Here is a 19,855-nt window from a genome sequence, read left to right as displayed (position 1 = left end):
CTTCAGAGGTTTGTTAGAGAACCTTAGGGAACAAACCGCATCATGAAGGCCAAGGAACAAACCAGACAGGTCAAGGATAAAGTTGTGGAGAAGTTTAAATTGGGGTTAGGTTATAAAAAAATATCCTAAGCTTGTAACATCTCACAGAGCACTATACAATCCATCATCTGAAAATGGAAAGAGTATGGCACAACTACAAACCTCACAAGACATGGCCGTCCACCTAAACTGACAGGCCGGGCAAGGAGAGCATTAATCAGAGAAGCAGCCAAAGAGGCCCATGGTAACTCTGGAGGAGCTGCAGAGATCCACAGCTCAGGTGGGAGAATCTGTCCACAGGACAACTATTAGTCGTGCATGTCATAAAGCTGGCCTTTCTGGAAGAGTGTCAGGAAGAAAGCCATTGTTGAAAGAAAGCCATAAGAAGTCCTGTTTGCAGTTTGCCAGAAGCCATGTGGGGGACAAAGCAAAGGTGTGGAAGAAGGTGTTCTGGTCAGATGAGACCAAAATGTAACTTTTTGTCCTAAAAGCAAAACGCTATGTGTGGTGGAAAACTAACACTGCACATCACCCTGAACACATCATCCCCATCGTGAAACATGGTGGTGGCAGCATCATGTTGTGGGGTTGCTTTTCTTCAGCAGAGAAAGGGAAGCTGGTCAGAGTTGATGGGAAGATGGGGGGAGCCAAGGACAGGGCAATCTTAGAAGAAATCCTGTTGGAGTCTGCAAAAGACTTGAGACTGGAGCGGAGATTCACCTTCCAGCAGGACAACAAACCTAAACGTACAGCCAGAGCTACAATTGAATGGTTTATTTTAAAGCATATTCATGTGTTAGAATAGCCCAGTCAAAGTCCAGACCTGAACTAAATTGAGAATCTGTGGCAAGATTTGAAAATTGCTGTTCACAGACACTCTCCATCCAATCTGACAGAGCTTTAGCTATTTTGCAAAGAAGAATGGGCAAAAATGTCACTCTCTAGATGTGCAAAGCTGGTAGAGACATCCCCAGAAAGACTTGCAGCTGTAATTGCTGCGAAAGCTGGTTCTACAAAGTATTGACTCAGGGGGGCTGAATACAAAGCATGCCACACTTTTCACATATTTATTTGTAAAATCATTTCGCATTTTCTTTTCACTTTACAATTATGTACCACTTTGTGTTGGTTTATCACATAAAATCCCCAAAAAATACATTTTACGTTTTTGGTTGTAACATGACAAAATGTGGAAAATTTCAAAGGGTATGAATACTTTTTCAAGGCACTTTATGTACAGTACTAGGCAAAAATTTTAGGTAGCTGTGAAAAAAATTAAAAATTGTTGGTATAAATGGCACCACCTATAATAAAATTGTGCAAAAAATATTATATGATAGCTGCCCCTTTAAGTGTGAGAACGCACTAAACCATCAAAAAAACATAAATAAAGTGGGCGCTAGTCTTCCTACACATCGTGCAATCTCTGTGTCTCACAAACCCTATTTTTTACCATGTATGTGTGTTTCATGATTCCAAAAAAACTGAAATGCTCTCACATTAAATTTTATATCCATATCATTTGACTTTTCATCAATATAAATAATTGTGAAAGAAAAACTGAAAAAATATATGGTAAACACATATGGTAAAAAAAAGGGTTTGTGAGACACAGAGATTGCATGATGTGTAAGAAGACTAGCGCTCACTTTATTTATGTTTTTTCATGGCTGTAAAAAAATGCTGTAAATTAAGAATGCCTTCTGGAACAGAAGTGTTAACAATTTATTTTTATCAATTAACAAAATGGAAAGTAAACAAAAGAGCAATCCAAATCGAATCAATTTTTGGTGTGAACGCTCTTTGCCTTTAAAACAACATCAATTCTTCTAGGTATACTTGCACACAGTTTTTGAAGGAATTTCGCAGGTAGGTTGTTTCAAACATTTTGGAGAACCGATCACAGATCGCGCCAGATGCATGCCCCAGGGGGCTTGCGGAAGGTGTATTCTAGGAGGACGTCCATGGATGCCATGCTGTAGCTGTCTTTCCGCTATGCCGCGGTATTGAAGTGAACTATCTTCAGTCTAAAGAAGAACAAGGAGTCCTGGAAGTGATGGTTTGGCCCCCACAGAGCCCTGATCTCAACATCATTGAGTCTGTCTGGGATTACATGAAGAGACAGATTGATACTGGTTTAAAGCCAAATGATAGTCACCAAATTACAGTATTGATTTGATTTAAATTTTTCTACTGTTCGCTCACTTTGCATTTTGTAAATTAATAAAAATAAACTATTAACATATATATATATATATATATATATGTGTGTGTTATCTTTGAAAGCATTCTTATTTTACAGTATTTCTTCACACCTGCCTAAAACTTTTATACAGTACTGTAATATGTTGTTTTGAGTTCATTTTAGGATTGCATTTATTCAAATTATTCTGTTCAACAGCCCTCTTAGCTCCTGTGTGAAACGTGTCAAGTAATAACTTAGCCCCAATGCTTAGTACTGGTAGCAACTTATTATAACAATTAAAGGAGGGTGCTTTTAAGCAGGGTGGCTGATAAGGCAGTACAGCCAGCCCTCCTGTACTGGGCCCGGGCCCCATCAGTTCAAAAGGGGGACCCAGGCACCTGCTGAGCAGGAGGGTCGGCTGTACTGCCTTATTGCAGACACCGATCCTCTTCTGTCTCCCACTGCAGTGCTGCCAGCTTCTCCTCCTCTCCTTCACTCCGGCTGCACTGCAAGGGGATGGTTTCTAGCACATGCACCCCTTCTATCTGCTGTGAGGGCCCCACTGTGTGCCCCTTTCCCCCCCACAGTACTAGCGGCTTTCCTCTTCTCCTGCTGGCAGCTGCTGCGGGCACACAGGAGGGATGCCATTTACTGGCCCCTTCCTTTCCTCAAGGAATTCAGTGAGCGATCGATACTAATCACTCCTGTGTCCATTCATCACTGTAGCATAGTAAACTATGTTTACTATGCTTCAGCCTGTGAATAAGCAGGAAGCCTCATAGCGCTTCCTATTCATTCATCTGTGCAGCTGAGGCTGTAGAGAAAGGAACTGATAACTCTATGTCCTCAGTCACTTTCAGCCTGGGGGAGGGGGGCCCTGTCAGGTAGGCTATATGGGGCCCCCGTGAATTCTAACAGCAGCCCTGCTTTTAAGTGTCATCACCTAACTATAAATCAAATTTATAATTGCAATAGGGGTGAATACATCAGAAGTCATATATATATATATATATATATATATATATATATATATATATATATATATATATATATATATATATATATATATATATATATATATCATTATTAGCTGTAGCTGATATTTTAAATGGTGTTTCCACTTATTGAATCTTTTATTTATTTATTTATTTATTTATTTTATTGCTGTCTGTTTAAATGGCAGTATCTTCAAAGTTCTCCTTTTCATTATGGGTTTTGTTAGAACAGCTCTGTGGGATGTTAAACTGCCCAGCCACCCAGGGGTTCCATAAATGATAAATGAGTTTATCGATTTTTAAAATGGTTTGGAAATGTAGTTGGGAAGTGAGCAATGGTCTGTGAGCCTAGTCAGAATTCCTTTCACAGAACAGACACTTAGAAAAGCTCCAGTAATCTTTTGCTCATACTGTACAAATAAGGTTTTCAGTATATTTATTTAACGATGATGTTTATCACATTGTTCCTTTTCCACTTGCAGAGAACATCTGTTAGTGATATACCGTATCTCACAAAAGTGAGTACACCGGTCGCATTTTTGTAAATATTTTATTATATCTTTTCATGTGACAACACTGAAGAAATAACACTTTTCTTTTTTTTTTTTATCAAACTTTTATTAGTTTTCCAACATATCCATTAAAACATACTTCATATCGCTAGTATTCATATATTTTCAAAATAGATACATCCTTATCCATGACAACTCTTCCCCCTCTCAAAAAAAAAAAAAAAAAAAAATAATAACACAAACAAATCCTTCCCCTTTCCCCTCTCCTCTCTTCTCCCTCCCCAACTCTAATAATACCCCCCCCCCCTCCTGTCTCCTCTCTTCCTCCAAATGTAATGTGTTCATTGTGCTTTACACCCCCCCTCCACCAAAAAAAAAAAATAGAAATGACACTTTTCTACAATGTAAAGTAGTGAGTGTACAGCTTGTATAACAGTGTAAATTTGCTGTCCCTGCAAAATAACTCAACACACAGCCATTAATGTCTAAAACGCTGGCAACAAAAGTGAGTACACCCCTAAGTGAAAATGTCCAAATTGGGCACAAAGTGTCAATATTTTGTGTGGCCACCATTATTTTCCAGCACTGCCTTAACCCTCTTGAGCATGGAGTTCACCAGAGCTTCACAGGTTACCACTGGAGTCCTCTTCCACTCCTCCATGACGACATCATGGAGCTGGTGGATGTTAGAGACCTTGCACTCCTCCACCTTCCATTTGAGGATGCCCCACAGATGCTCAATAGGGTTTAGGTCTGGAGACATGCTTGGCCAGTCCATCACCTTTACCCTCAGCTTTTTTAGCAAGGCAGTGGTCGTCTTGTAGGTGTGTTTGGCTTCGTTATCATGTTGGAATACTGTCTGCATCCCATTTTCCGAAGGGAGGGGATCATGCTCTGCTTCGGGATGCCACAGTACATGTTGGCATTCTTGGTTACCTCAATGAACTGTATCTCCCCAGTGCTGGGAGCACTCATGCAGTTCCAGACCATGACACTCCCACCATTATGCTTGACTGTAGGCAAAACACACTTGTCTTTGTACTCCTTACCTGGTTGCCGCCACACACGCTTGACATCATCTGAACCAAATCAATTTATCTTGGTCTCATCAGACCACAGGACGTGGTTCCAGTAATTCATGTCCTTAGTCTGCTTATCTTCAGCAAACTGCGGGCTTTCTTGTGCATCATCTTTAAAAGAGGCTTCCTTCTGGGATGACAGCCATGCAGACCAATTTAATGCTGTGTGAGGCGTATGGTCTGAGCCCTTACAGGCTGATCCCCCACCCCTTCAACCTCTGCAACAATGCTGGCAGCACTCATACGTCTATTTCCCATAGACAACTTCTGGATATGACTCTCAGCAAACATGCACTTAATTTCTTAGGTCGACCATGGCGAGGCCTGTTCTGAGTGGAACCTGTCCTGTTAAACCGCTGTATGGTCTTGACCACCGTGCTGCAGCTCAGTTTTACACTGTTAAACAAGCTGTACACTCACTACTTTACATTGTAGCAAAGTGTAATTTCTTCAGTGTTGTCACATTAAAAGATATAATAAAATATTTACAAAAATGCGAGGGGAGTACTCACTTTTGTGAGATACTGTATAATCATCTAATTAGCTTTCACTGGAGATGTAAGGGCTGTTTGAGGACTAAGCCCCAGGGCCGCTTGAAAAGGGGGTATCACCAGTCAGATAGGCTGTATGTGTCCGCCGTGATTTATAACAGCAGCTCTGCTGAGCCCCTATGTTAAAACTGAACTCCGATCAGCTAAAAAAATAAAAAATAACCTTGCAGTGACTCCCGCATTTTCCTACTTTTCCTTTTCACCACTTAATTGAGTGCAGGTCTCCAACATAATCTTGAAGGGTGCAGAACCTGTAGTCCTGCATGTATGTAAGGATGACGAGGGCCCACCCGCATACCAGGCACAAAGAAGAGTACCGACTGCCAGGAGAATGATAAAAACGTTTTTTTTACCTTATCCATTACCCCTAGACAAAATGGGCAATGCAAGGTGATTTTTTTTTCTGCTCAATAAAGTTCAGCTGTGCTGAGAATGATAGGCTATAGGTACATATCGTGTCTTAGAATTTTGGGCTACTATGACAGCATATGGTGTTTGCTTAGCTAATTTCATTTAAGGGATCTGATTACTGTCTTCTATGGAACTGAACATGTTGAGAGCTGTGAATCACTAAACAGCCCCCATATTATGAATAACTGAAAAGCATTTGATTCTTTCCTTTGAAAGTCTCTTTATGCTGTATAAAGCTGGATATGTTTATAGTTTTTTTTTTTTTTTTCTTAGTTATTCTGTGATTGTGGAACTTGTTGATGCCAATTATGAAGGTTCCCCACTGCGACCATTGACCTGGAGGTCTTTATCTGGTCTTAACAGGACAACAATGAATGTGTCTAAGGTAAAAAAAAGGACAGGAGGGAAGCTTTGGACTTTTAAGGGTGAAGCTGACACTGCAAATAGTAAGAAACTGGCAAGAAGCACATCAGTGTAGCCAGCCAAAGGGTCTTGTGCAATTCACTACAATTGTACAAAACAAATTCCCCAGAACACAGTTATGGTAGCACACAATAGAAAGTATTAAAATCCTGCTTATGAAATCATAATAAATGCATATATTTCATTTACATATATTTTCACATGTATTTGTGAGCAAAATAAAAAAGAGCTATTTAGCACAGCTATCCAGTAGATGTACATCCCCCAGGGTTATGGGAGTGGAGCAAGTGTTGAGAGTTGTGTAAGAGGAGAAGATGCTAATGTAGGTGAGATCTTCGTGGCTGACAGCACTGAGCAGAATTCACATTAAAGCGGAGTTACACACAAAAATGGAACTTCCGCTTTTCGGAACCCCCCCCCCCCTCCGGTGTCACATTTGGCACCTTTCAGGGGGGAGGGGGGTGCAGATACCTGTCTAAGACAGGTATTTGCATCCACTTCCGGCATAGACTCCCACGGGAGTCTATGCCTCTTCCTGTCCCTCCGCGCTGTCTCCTGGGAAACACACAGTGCAGTAGGGAACCGGGTAGTGAAGCCGCAACGCTTCACTTCCTGATTCCCTCACCTAGGATGGCGGCGGCAGCTGCCGAGAACCGAGCGGGTTATCGGCGTCGGCTGCCGACATCGCTGGACCCTGGGACAGGTAAGTGGCCATGTATTAAAAGTCAGCAGCTGCAGTATTTGTAGCTGCTGGCTTTTAATATTTTTTTTTTAGGTTGATGTAGGTGGACCCCCGCTTTAATAATAAAAATAAATAAAAAAAAAAAAAAGAAGGTATTCACCCACATTTGTTTGTTAACAGGAGTTGATGATCTGCTATTTAATCCAGCCTCAGGATTTTACAGAAAAGGAAATGAAGTCTCCAGAATGCATAAAAACATTTAAAGTGCAGGCAAGTTTTTTGTTAATTATTATTTTTATGTATTATACCAATCAATTACTTGGTAATGCTCTTGCTGTACAAGGTAACCAAATGATTATAAAAACGTTTTGTTTATATGTGAAGTTTTAAAGAGGTGATGTTAGGTTTCTGAGCTCTGTAGCCGTATGTGGAAAAAGAGAGGCTGGTGCTAGAATCTCGGACACACCAACCTGCATTTCCACATGCTCATTCAGTGGAAGCCACCAGATTATAGAAACATTATAAGCTAGCTGCTGAATTGATCGATGAACATTGAAAGCAATCAGCAGATATGTTTTGTCACTGGAGTTTGTTACAATGCTTCATGTTTATCTGAAGTTTCTGCAAATGTACAGTAAACCATAAAGATTTAAAATGGTAGTCTGACAGAGTTATAGATTAAAGTAAGAGTATATCTTAAAGGAAGACACATTACTTTAGTCACAGTATATAGTTACTGTCATGTTTGGCGCGCAAGATAATTTTAGTCCCAGGGAGAAATAATGGCAGCGTATTATATGTAGAGGATTATCAGTTCTGTTTTAGGTCTTAAACTAAATTCAAGTATTCCATTTAGTAAAGAATTGGGGCATAGAGTCCTGTAGGATGTGTAGGACCCTTAACATGAGCAGCAATGCATCTATTCAGTTTATAATGTGGACATTTTGTATGGTAGGTAAATATAATTTATGGGCTATGGTTCACGGGACTTCTCTTAATAATGTGGTTGTTTTTCTTTCTTTTTAGTTTTTTAAATTGGGGAATTAAAGGAGATGTATGGTTACTTAGTTGTGCACTGCTGTGACCCATATTCAGCCGACAGCAGGCTAAATTTGGTGTCGGCTGATGTCTCTCAGATGGTCCATACTCTGGAGGGATCCCAACTTTAATATCGGGATCCACCCAGATGCCTGACCGACAGCTGGCTCAGCCTCTGTGTGCCACTGAGAGCCTGAGCCAACCGCTCCCGTGCCCTACACAGTCTGGTTCTCCAGTAAGCACTGGAAGGGCAGAGCCGAGAGCCAGTGACTGATCTCTCAGTTCTTGGTCTTAGAGGCAGCTAACGACAGATGCAGCATTGGACCGATGCAAGATTATAGTTGCAAATAAAATATTTTAGACATGTAATTTTCATGTAAAAGCCTCTCTTGTGTAAACGTCCAAAATCCCTGAGACTGCTGATGGGTGCTGCCATCTTGGATGTGATGCAAGTATCTATAGCCAGGGTTCTTGAATTAAAATTTACAGGGGTCCAGTCAGTAAAATTTTCTTCCAGCAGAGGTCTGAGTCTCATTTTTGAGCTATACACATCACTGCCCCCCTCCCTCCTTCACATCATAGTCCCCCCTTTACTGTGGTGTCTTCAGCCTACCCATCACATCACAACCAAAGGGGTTACAGTCTCCTCTTTAGATTAGTGTCCTCAGTCCCCCCTTCACATCATAGTTCCCTTAACATCACAGTCCCACAGTGTCCATTCCCCTTTACATTACAGCCCCCCTCTACACTGCAGTCCCCTTCACATCACAGTGCCCCTTTACATTGCAGCCCCCCTTTACATCACAGTGCCCCTTTACATTGCAGTCCCCCTTTAAATTGCAGTGCCCCTGCAGTGCTTCCCTGCACAGTCCTACCTTCCACAGGGCAGAGACAGTTGTCAGCCTTGGGTATCCTCTCCAGGGTTTCCTGCCTGACCGCCACTGTCATTCTCACAGCAGGGTAGGGGGTGCTGCAGATCTGGACAGAGAGTGGAAGCTGCTCAACCTATTATGTTAACAAGTGGGTGATTACTGTCTGTCCAGATCTGCAGAACCTGGAGAATTGACTCTTCCTGAAGTAGTAAAGTTTCTAGCAAGTTCAAAGGCACCTTGTAAGTGAATAAAATAAGATTGTTTTACTCACTATAAAATACTTTTCTTGGAGTCCATTGACACAGTGAGTTCTAGACCTTTCAGATTATGCCACTGCCTACAAGAAAATCAGACAACAATGGCAAACACTGGAGGCCAATCCACAATATAGGCCTTCTCACTACTAACATGCCCCAGTTGTGTGGCAAAGCAGTACTGTGGGTATGATCAAAACACAAAGGGGGGGGGGGGGGGGCGACAAGTGACCAAAAGCTGAAAAGCCAAAGAGACTATAACTTTGATTTAAGAGATGAGATTCCTCTTCCAGCCTAGATCCCTGCACTGACAAGATACCCAAGAATTCCTTGCTCTTTCCCCCAGCCCAATTAAGTTGGCATCTGTTGTGAGAATCTTTCAAAAGGCAGGAAGCTAGGTTCCCCAGCCACCAAGCCAGGGAAAGCTATTCCATGTGCATCCTACTGTAAATAGCTACTTATAAATTGATTGGAGCAGTTGCCATTTTTGAGCTCAGAAATTTTGTATAGAATCCAGTGGGTCTGCCATAGCCCTCTTCACCTGGGAGACTTCCTGGACTTTGTGGACATCAAGGATTTGTACCTTTTTATGTTCCCATATTTTGAGCATATCAGTGTGTCCTATACTTTGCTGTGGCCCCCCTGCACTCTGTTTGTGCTTTTGCCATTTTGACCTTTTAGACGATCTCTTGCGGAGGGGAAAGTTGGCAGAAGCTTTAGCAGAAAACATAGACTTAACTGTCTATATATTCTGATGGATCCTAAACCTTCAGAAATTAGTATTGAACTGTGTAAGCTGTACCTGGAGTAGATCAAGGTATTTTAAGCAATGAGTTTTTCTTCCCTTGGAGGGATTGCTTCAATCTCTCAGATCTCAGTCAAATGTCTAATGGTAGTCTTCTTCGAGTAAGTTCCATTTGCTCGATTTCACACTAGACCTCTACATTACCATATTCTGTCATCATGGGACAAGTTAGTCCACTCTCTAAACAGAACGATTCATTTGAAGCAGAAGACCAGGTTGTCCTTGGCCTGGTGGCTCAGAAATCTGGCTCTAAAGTAAGAGAAGTCCTTTTTTCTCACCTTTTGGAATATATTTCTGATGGATGCCAGCTTGTGGAGCATGGGGAATATATCAGAAGAATCGTCTTCTGATCAACAGCTTGGATTTTTGGGTAGTTTGTCTCTGCAGCACTGTACCATCTGGCTGGAAGGCCTAGAACTCCTTTTCTACTTATAATTGTTTCGGCCTTGCACCTCAACCAGTACATTGTCCTTCCTTCTCTGTCCAGAGATTTATCTTTATTACTTCAGCTTTATTCAAGCTTATGGTCTCAAGAATTGTTTTCTTCCTTTTCCCATCAAGGCGGACTTTATTAGATCTGCAAGTGCCTCTAGGGCTTTTCAGCATCAGTCTACTTTACCCTAGATTCGCAAGGCTGCAACCTTGTCTTCCATTCACACATTCTGTAATTCCTATCTGGTGGATGTTAAGGTCTATTTTGATGCCAGATTAGGCCTAAGATTCTACTGGTTGCTCTTTGAACCAGTGCCCAGTTCTGCTGCTATTTTCTTGGGCCTGTTAGCATGTTTTTCTCTTACCCACCCCTCAGTTGGACTGATTTTGGACATGAACGTTTCACATGCCCTGTGTTCCTGTGACGCAGGTCCCACCCCTCTGTGTTTATGATCAGGCTTTCAGTACTGCTTTGCTGCAAAACGTAAAATTTTCTAATAGTAGGAGTGGTTATTCAGGATAAAAAGGAAGGGGCACGGAACAAAACTCAAGTTTGAAGCCTTAGGACACCACCTCTTGCACCCAGGCGTCTGGAATGCAAGCTGTCCAAACATCTGCACATGTCAACAGATGTCTCTCTACTATGGAAAATGGGGGTACACCTTCATGCAAAGTTAGACTTGTCTGAGGAAATGTCAGACTTGGAATTCCCAGACTTGTGTGGATATGCATGGATGGGGAGCTACGCTTGGGGGTGCTGGATGCAGAAATTGAAGGAGTGGAGAAAATAAAGGGAAGCTTCTTAGTGCTTAGAGAGGGAGACAACTTCAAAGTTTGCTCTTTAGGCTTCTACTGCTGAGGAAGATACTCTTGCCTGCAGAAATTCAGAGCAGAGTTGCCATTTTGATGTGGGCTTTATCTGCCTTTACTAAAGTTTAAAGGGTAACTCCACCTCCGTAGGGACAAAAATGGCAAATAAAGAAAAAGTAATATAGCGTGTACAATTGTGATACAAGTCATATTGTAATTGAATGTTGTTAAAAATTACCTTTCCTTTTCAGTCTGCAGCCGCTGTAATTTTCTATAAATGCAAACAAAATGGCTACATGGAGTGGTTCTGTACACAGAATGTGTACTGACCACTCCCCAGAAAACATAATTTCCTGCGTGTGTGATTGGCTCACCAATTTTCCCAGAAGTGTGCACTAAGATACAAGTCAGATTTCAGGCATTTTTTGTCATTTTTGGTGAGATATTTCCAATAGGAGCACGTCTAAAGGGATGCAGGCGCAGCAGCTTTCCTCATTAGTGCCCTGCAGCTACCACAGCTGACTGATAATTATGAAACCACTCGGATTAGACTCACTCAGTCCAGAGGCACAGACAAACACACATGGATTTCTTCAGAATAACAAAAGGTAGAAATCACCTAGCCATACCTAGTCTTGTCCACTCTACTCACTGTGAGGCATTGCAGACATTGTATAGTGTGAATAGGGCACATTGAGCCTGCATTGATCAGCACACCTGGAGTGACTGAGCCTTTAAACACCAAAAGCAAGGCTTGGGAGTCAGGAGAGATGTGCCTTGGCTCAACTTTATTGATAGACTCAAGATTTGCTTATAACTTCCTTGCTTATCTCATTGCATCCACTGATCTAAAAAGCAGTTTTTACAGAAGGCAACCTCTTCTTGTTCCGTTTTTTTTAAATCTGCGACTTGCACACATTTGAGACAGATTGACTTTCTTTATCTTACATCACGGGACACAGAGCACCATAGTAATAATTATGTGGGTTATAGGCCAGCTTTAGGTGAATGGACACTGGTATAACCAAAAAGGAAACAGGAAGTGCCCCTCCCTATATAACCCCTCCTATACTGGGAGTATCTCAGTTTTTTCGCCAGTGTCTAAGGTGTTGGTCACAGTTGATGAAGTGTTAGGAGAGCTCCGCTAAGCAATCCCTGTCGGGATCAAGGAGCTGTACAAATGGATCCATCTAAAACGCTTGAAAGCCAAACTGTGTTTAGCCACTAGAGGGTGTAAAAGCTACATATCTGGCTTCAACATTCCATGCTCCCCCTGTGTGTGCTCAAATGTCAGCAAAGGCTGCAGCATTGCTATTTTCTCCTGCTCTGTCTGCCATCAGAGGGTTTTGGTGGGACCATCCACCATTAGAGAGGTCAGGTTCCCCCCTGCTGAGACCCACCGCCCCCCCGCACACAGCGTGGGGAAAAAGGAATTTTTTTTTGGAGGGGGGGTGGAGTCCCGGAACACGGGAGCGTGGCTTAGACGCCGCCGTTGTGCATGTGGAACGGAGTACACGTGAGACACGGCACAGGCGCAAGACTCACTGGCTTAAAAAGTTTGCACTCTGGAAGCGTCTGGTTGGCTGATGGAGGGACACAGAGCATACAAGTGGTATGTAAGCTATATGGGTGTGTGGATAAAGGCATTTTTAAGGGGCACGTTTTACTCAACATTGAGACTGAGCATTTATAGCAGCATGTTATGTAATTGCTAGACTAAAGCTCGGCAGTAGATGCACTTTGTTTAGTACCTCTGTTTTTTTTTTTTGTGCTTAGGACTATGTCTTCCCCCAGGAGGGGTAATTCATCAGGGGGGAGTGCAAAGTCGCTGCAGTCAGAGCCTGAGGCTCCTAAAAGCATGCCCGCAGTTCCATCCTCCCCTAAAATACTTGGAGCATCTGGTGAATCTGAGCCATTTTGTCTCACAGGCATGGTGGCTACCTTCAATGTCCTAGCCTCTGCATACGTCGCTAAGGACGATTTGGCTATGGCTGGTTTGGAAGGAAAAATAGCTGAGATGTTAGCGTCTTCCTCCCAGGAGGTGAGAAAACGCGGCAGACCCCCCTTCTCCTGCCCTTGACCTTCCAGTATTGGAGCAACAATGGGCAGATGATATTGGGGTATCTTTGAGAGAAGGAGGTTCAGGTGGCGACTCTTTAGCGTCTGAAAAACCTTTCTCAACTTTGCAATTGCAGAAATTGCTAATCCAATCCCTTACAGACTTGGTTCATTATGGATATAAGTTGCCTTCTGCAGAGGTGGATGATGTTTCCTTCCCCTCCTTGGGTTTGCTAAAACCCCCACAGGGTTTTCATGCTTTCCCTATGCACCCGTTACTGGAGCAACTGATTTATGCTATTTGGGATCACCCAGATAAGCAGTTTTCTCCTCCTAAAAGATTTTCTCAAAGAGATAAGATTTGCCAGCGGTAGATTATTATTATTAAACAGGATTTACACAGCGCCAACAGTTAACGCAGCGCTTTACAACATGAGGGCAGACAGTACACTTACAATGCAAATCAATACAGGAGGAATCAGAGGGTAGATGCGGCTATCTCCTCTGTGAACAGGAGTTTAACTTGTCCAAGTGGACAATGTACAAGTGTTTAGTGATCCAGCTGATAAGAAGTTGGAATCTCTACTTACGGCCTCATTTGCTGTAGCTGGTGCGGTAGTACAACCTGCAGTGGCAGCAATAGGCATCTGCCAATCCCTTGGGGATGAATTCAAGCAGGTTTAAAAAAAAAAAAAATTCCTGCTCAAACTGAAAAGGCCCAAAGTTTAGCTGAGCTCTCTAGGGCCCTATACTTTGCAGTGGACTCTATCAAGGATTTTATCCATCAGGCGTCTCGCCTTGCTCTCATGTGAGATACATATGCGCAAGATTCTATGGCTAAACAGCTGGTCAGCCGAGTTACCATGCAAGAAGCTTTTGGCTGGGTTTCCGTTTCTTGGAGAGAGGTTGTAACCTTCTCCTTAGATGTCTGGGGCAACAGCCTCCAGGCAGTCTTGACGGCCTCCACCGCCAGGGGCAAAGGATAAGCCTCATAACCAGACACAGGGCTACAAAAAGCCCTGAAGTCAGAAGTCCACAAAACAGAGTCCCAAGGCTTCCTTGTGAAGGGGTGCCCCCGCTTGATCGAGTGGGGGGAAGACTGCGGTGGTTTTCAGAAACTTGGCAAGAGGAGATCCAGGACAAGTGGGTCCTCTCTGTAGTTGCCCTAGGCTACAAATTAGAGTTCCAAGAGTTTCCACCATCGTGTTTTCTAGGATCAAACATTCCCATGGACCCAGTAAAGAAAAAGTCCTTATTTCTGGCACTGGACCGATTACTGTGTCAGGAAGTAATAATAGAGGTTCCCTCAGAAGACCAAAACTAAATGGAGATGTCAGACCCATTCTAGATCTCAGGAATCTGAATCACTTCCTAAACATTCGCTCCTTTCAATTGGAGTAGATTCGGTCAGTTGTTTCCACCCTATGGGGAGGAGAGGTTCTAGCATCCATAGATATCAAGGATGCGTATCTACACTTGCCATTATTCCCACTCACCAGAAGTTTCTGCGGTTTGCAGTAGAGCAGCGCCACTTTCAGTTTGTGGCCTTGCCTTTCGGGTTAGCCACTGCTCCCCAACTGTTTACAAAAGTGTTAGCTCCTGTACTACCAAGACTAAGGGGCTAGGGTATAGCAATAATAGCATACCTAGATGATCTGCTACTGGTAGATCAGTCAATAGCAGGGTGGTGTCCAGAACAGTCAGTTATCTGAGACACCTGGGTTGGATTCTCAGTCTAGAGAAATCATCCTTACAGCCGGTAAGACGGCTGCAGTATTTGGGCCTGGTCATAGACACAACCCAGGAAAGGGTGTTCTTGCCTCAGACAAAGGTCAACGCTCTAAGAGAGCTGGTCCAGGCGGTCAAGGCAAAGAAGGGTCCTTCCATTCGCCTTTGTATGAGATTACTAGGGAAGATGGTAGCTTCCTTTTGAAGCGGTTCCCTATGCCCAGTTTCATTCAAGACTGTTGCAACACAGTATTCTGTCTGCTTGGAACAAACGGATCCAAGCCTTGGCTTATCCAATGAATCTGGCTCCAAAGGTACGCCAGAGTTTCAACTGGTGGTTGATAACCAGGAATTTACAGAAGGGGAAATCCTTCATTCCAGTTTCCTGGAAAGTAGTAACAACGGATGCCAGCCTATGGGGCTGGGGAGCAGTTCTAGAAGAGACCACTGTTCAAGGGAAGTGGTCAGAGTCCGAGAAGACCACGACTGCTTCACAGGAAGGATCCCTGCATCCCAGTGGTCCCGGCATGGCCCAGAAGACCCTGGTATGCAGGGATCGTGAGAATGGCAGTAGGGGAGTCTTTGACTCTTCCAACTCGTCCGGACCTGCTGTCGCAGGGACCGGTATTCCATCCTGCCTTACAAATGCTAAATAAGTTTGTCATAGGAAGAATTCTGGCCTTTCTACAATTACGAGTAGAAATGAAGCTGGCCTTGAGTACAATCAAGGGTCAGATTTCGGCCTTGGCAGTGTTTTTCCAAAGGCCGCTTGCTTCGCACTCTTTAGTCTGGGCATTCATACAAGGGGTAACTCGGATAACTCCGCCAGTTAGAATGTCTCTGTGCCCATGAGATTTTAACCTGGTTTTGTCGGTGTTGCAAAGACAACCCTTTGAACCTGTACGGAATATTCGTTTGATCCTTTTGACAAGGAGATTGGTATTCCTAATTGCGATAACCTCTGCAAGAAGAGTATCAAAATTGTCTACTTTCTCTTGTAAAGAGCCATACTTAATCATTCATAAGCATAAGGTGGTGCTGCATCCACACCCAACCTTTTTTGCCAAAGGTAGTGTATAGTTTTCATCTGAATCAAGATGTTTCTTTACCTTCCTTTTTCCCAGAACCTCGTTCTGTAGAAGAAAAATTATTACATTCTCTCGCTGTAGTGAGAGCAATTAAAGCCTGAAAATCTGAAAGCGACTGCTCGGAAACTGAAAACTGATGTTTTGTTTGTGTTGCTGGAAGGCCCTAGAAAGGGTCAGGCAGCATCGAAATCTGCTGTTGCTAAGTGGATTTGTCAGGTGATTAGTCAGGCGTATGGCCTGAAAAGAAAGGTTCCCCCCTTTCAGATTAAAGCACACTCTACCCGGGCAGTCAGTGCTTCATGGGCAGTGCATCACCAAGCCTCTGTGGCTCAGGTTTTACAAGGCCGCTACTTGGTCATCAGTATATACATTCACGAGATTCTATCAAATGGATGTAAGATGGCAGGAGGATACCGCCTTCAGGCGCAGTGTGCTACAGACAGCAGTATAGGGTCCTCACGCCTGGCGGCGGCTATTTGCTTTGTGTCTCCCTCCCCTCAGATGGCATTGCTTTGGAACATCCCATATAGTTATTACTATGATGCTCTGTGTCCCGTGATGTACGATAAAGAAAATAGGATTTTTATAACAGCTTTCCAGTAAAATCCTTTTCTTGGAGTACATCACAGGACACAGAGGTTCCTCCCCTCTTATTGAGATATTTGTATATATTGCTTTGCTACAAAAACTGAGATACTCCCAGTATGGGAGGGGTTATATAGGAAGGGGCACTTCCTGTTTCCTTTTTGGTTATACCAGTGGCCATTCACCTAAAGGTGGCCTATAGCCCATATAGTTATTATTACTATGGTGCTCTGTGTCCCGTGATGTACTCCAAGAAAAGGATTTTACAGGTAAGCTGTTATAAAAATTCAATTTTTTTTTTGCTTGACGAACTTACACTTTTGGCCATTTATGAAAAATGATTTTGTAAAGGAAAATAGCAACTTTTTTATCATTATCTAATTTTGTTTCTTTCTATAGGAAGTGATTGTCAATCGATGGATTTCATCGCAGGAGCGAGTGGAGCATGAAGAGTTGTAGAATCATGTAAAAAAAAATAAAATCATAATAAAATATTTTAATTTTTTTTTCTTAGAACTATGTTTTCCTTACATTTTAAAATTTGCTATAGTAAAAACATTTGAACACAAATATTTGAAAATGGTTGCTAAAAATGACGAGCTATTGTATGGTATAATCATTCCAATGCATGTGATATTCCTATGACTAAATCACAAGTAACTGCAACAAAAAATGTCATAGGATGAGATCTACTGGGTTGGAAGGTTTCAGCCAATTAAATACTGTTGTGGGATGGCAGGAGAAAAAAGGAAAGCTACTAAAGGTCTGGTTGTTTCATCACCTTTTCTCATTTGTTTTAACTTGGCAAACCTGTGAATTACACACTCCCTGTCCCTTTTGTGGCTGTGTTTACCCCTTTAGTATTTATGGAGAGAGGGGTTGTCATCCACGCTTGACTTCTCCATTAGCTTTCTGTTTACTCACAGAAGGTATTTTCTACACTTGCTGAAAATGTTCTTATCCTGAAAAAGAAAATTAACCACATCTAAGGATTGGGAAGCTGCTAATACAAAGCACATACACATACATTTTGTTCTTGGGTTTAAATGCACTTTTAGGTCAGAATTTGGCCTGAGTTGATCAGATCTGTAGTAGCTTCCCATCCAGGGTGCTATGCTTCGCTTATCCTAAAATATATAAAGTTTAGGATATGTATTTTTGATACAGCACCCAACTCATTAGGTATGTGTAATGGTGCATATCCCATTATATGGAGGCGGTTGCTGCTGGTAAAAACTTTCCCTGAGGTGCCTCCTTTATAGCCACCCTGTCCTGAGCTTCTATTTTCTGGTGGTGAGAAGTTTAACAGCAATGAGCGCTACTGAGAAAGGTTATGCTGCTTGAATGCTGCATCCCTTGCCCAGACCAAATTTAGCAGTGTTAGTATACCAGTTAATTTGAATATAATAGCTCAGTGGTTTTGTCTGTACCACTTCTATCTTGCAGCACAGGAGTCCTCAGTTCAAATCTTAGTCAGGTCGCTGACTGCATGTTCTCCATGTGATTGCATGGGTTTTCACTGAGTTGCATGGTTTCCCTCCAGGCATTCCTCCCACACTCTACAGATATGCTGGTAGGATAATTTGCTCTTGCCTAAATTAGCCCTGGTATGTGTTTGCATGTAAGACACCTTTGATTGTAAACTTTTTGAGGGCAGGGACTGGTGTGAATGTACAGTATGTCAAGCGCTGCATAAATTGTTGGAGCTTAATAAGGTGTGTATTCCTAGTTCTTTTTGGAAGGTGAACATTCTCATTGCATGGAACACTGGGTGTGAAAACTTAGAGTACTGCAGTCACTAAGACCCCTTTCACACCAAGGGCGTTTTGCAGGCGCTATAGTGTTAAAAATAGCGCCTGCAATCTGCCCTCAAACAGCTGCAGCATTGTCTCCAGTGTGAAATCCTGAGGGCTTTCACGCCGGAGCGGCGCGCTGGCAGGACGTCAGGAAAAGTCCTGCCAGCAGCTTCTTTGGAGCGGTGCAGGAGCGGTGTGTTTACCGCTCCCCCACCGCTGCTCTCCATTGAAATCAATGGAGCAACGCTGGGATACCGCCGGCAAAACGCCGCTATTGCGGCGCATTGCGGGCGGTTTTAACCCTTTCTCGGCCACTAGCGGGGGGGTAAAAGCGCTCCGCTAACGGCCGAAATGCGGCGCTAATCTGATGGTAAAATGGCGCTAAAAATAGCGCAGTTTTACCGCCGAAGCTATGGGCAGCTCGGTGTGAAAGGGGTCTTAGAGGTCAATGGAAACAGCAATATGGCAAATAAGTACTTCAATTAATACCAGGTGTTCTAATTAACACTTAGAGAAATCTCAAGCTGCAGTTGCAACAGCTTTTTGTGGACTTTCTAAAGAATGTCACTGAGCTCTCACCTAACCCAATCACAGGGGTTATAGGGTGGGAAGTAAGAGTGTTGAAATTATTTATAGTATTTCAGTGGACCCTCCCATGATGTACATTTTTTTTTTCATGTGGTCATATTTAGATTTTACCATATGCCGCAATCTGGTGACTCATATTTTATCTTGTCTTATGTCTTGGTGTTATGCTGATGTGTATTTCCTTAGGGGGTGTAATGGGTCTAACTAAATATCTGTATCATATAACTTACTCATGTCTGATCTTAGGTTGTTTGAGATTTTACTCAGATTGGGATTTAAAAAATCTGTGTAAATTTTGTTCTGCAATATCCATTCAAGATTGTAGATTCCCTTTATTGTCTGCTAAGCTATTTACGGCTGTCATCGGCCAGCTCTGAAATCAGACCTGACATGGTATCTTATAGGATGCAGTTAGAGATCTCTGAGGCTTTACAGACTCTGGCCTGGAAGTGTTTATTCAACTTGAGCTGGTTAAGAAATATCTGGCTTAATAGGTTTTATAACTGAAGCCTGTGTAAACATGTTGTGAGAGAGTGTATGATAGGCCTCATTAGAAGATCCCATAGTCTGCTAAGTAATGCTATTGTAAATTTTATTAATGTCAATTTCCGTGGATGAATTGAATACTTTTGAAGTTTTCAGAAATGTTTACCCAACGGCTTATCTGTTGTAATGGAATTCAAGAAACCTACTAGACTGAGCTCCTACACAATAAAAAAAAAATAGTTTTAAAGTGGGAGTTAACTTATGTTTACCCATAGGTAAGCCTAAATTAAGGCTTACATACAGGCTCAGTAAATCTCTCCTAAACGTGCACCAATAAGGACACATTTACTTTAGATGCAGCCGGTGACATCACCGGCGCCGTTCCTCCAGAGTCCTGTGCCATAAACAGGATGCGCGGGAGTGACACACAACAAACCC

General features: G+C 42.7%; 1 protein-coding gene across 1 annotated transcript in view; it reads left to right on the top strand.

The window, feature by feature from the left end:
* TSEN2 (tRNA splicing endonuclease subunit 2) overlaps positions 1-17,052 on the top strand; it is a 72,900-nt gene extending 55,848 nt beyond the window's left edge. The window contains exons 10-12 of the mRNA XM_073592353.1: positions 6,046-6,157; positions 7,058-7,147; positions 16,947-17,052. Of these exons, the coding sequence (XP_073448454.1) occupies positions 6,046-6,157; positions 7,058-7,147; positions 16,947-17,006 (262 nt within the window). The 3' untranslated portion in view covers positions 17,007-17,052. The remainder of the gene's footprint in view (positions 1-6,045; positions 6,158-7,057; positions 7,148-16,946) is intronic.
* The last annotated feature ends 2,803 nt before the right edge of the window (positions 17,053-19,855 follow it).

The sequence above is a fragment of the Aquarana catesbeiana genome, linkage group LG07 (assembly GCF_042186555.1).
Source record: "Aquarana catesbeiana isolate 2022-GZ linkage group LG07, ASM4218655v1, whole genome shotgun sequence".
Classification (NCBI taxonomy): Eukaryota; Metazoa; Chordata; class Amphibia; order Anura; family Ranidae; genus Aquarana; species Aquarana catesbeiana.
This window is presented reverse-complemented; position numbering and strand designations above follow the sequence as displayed.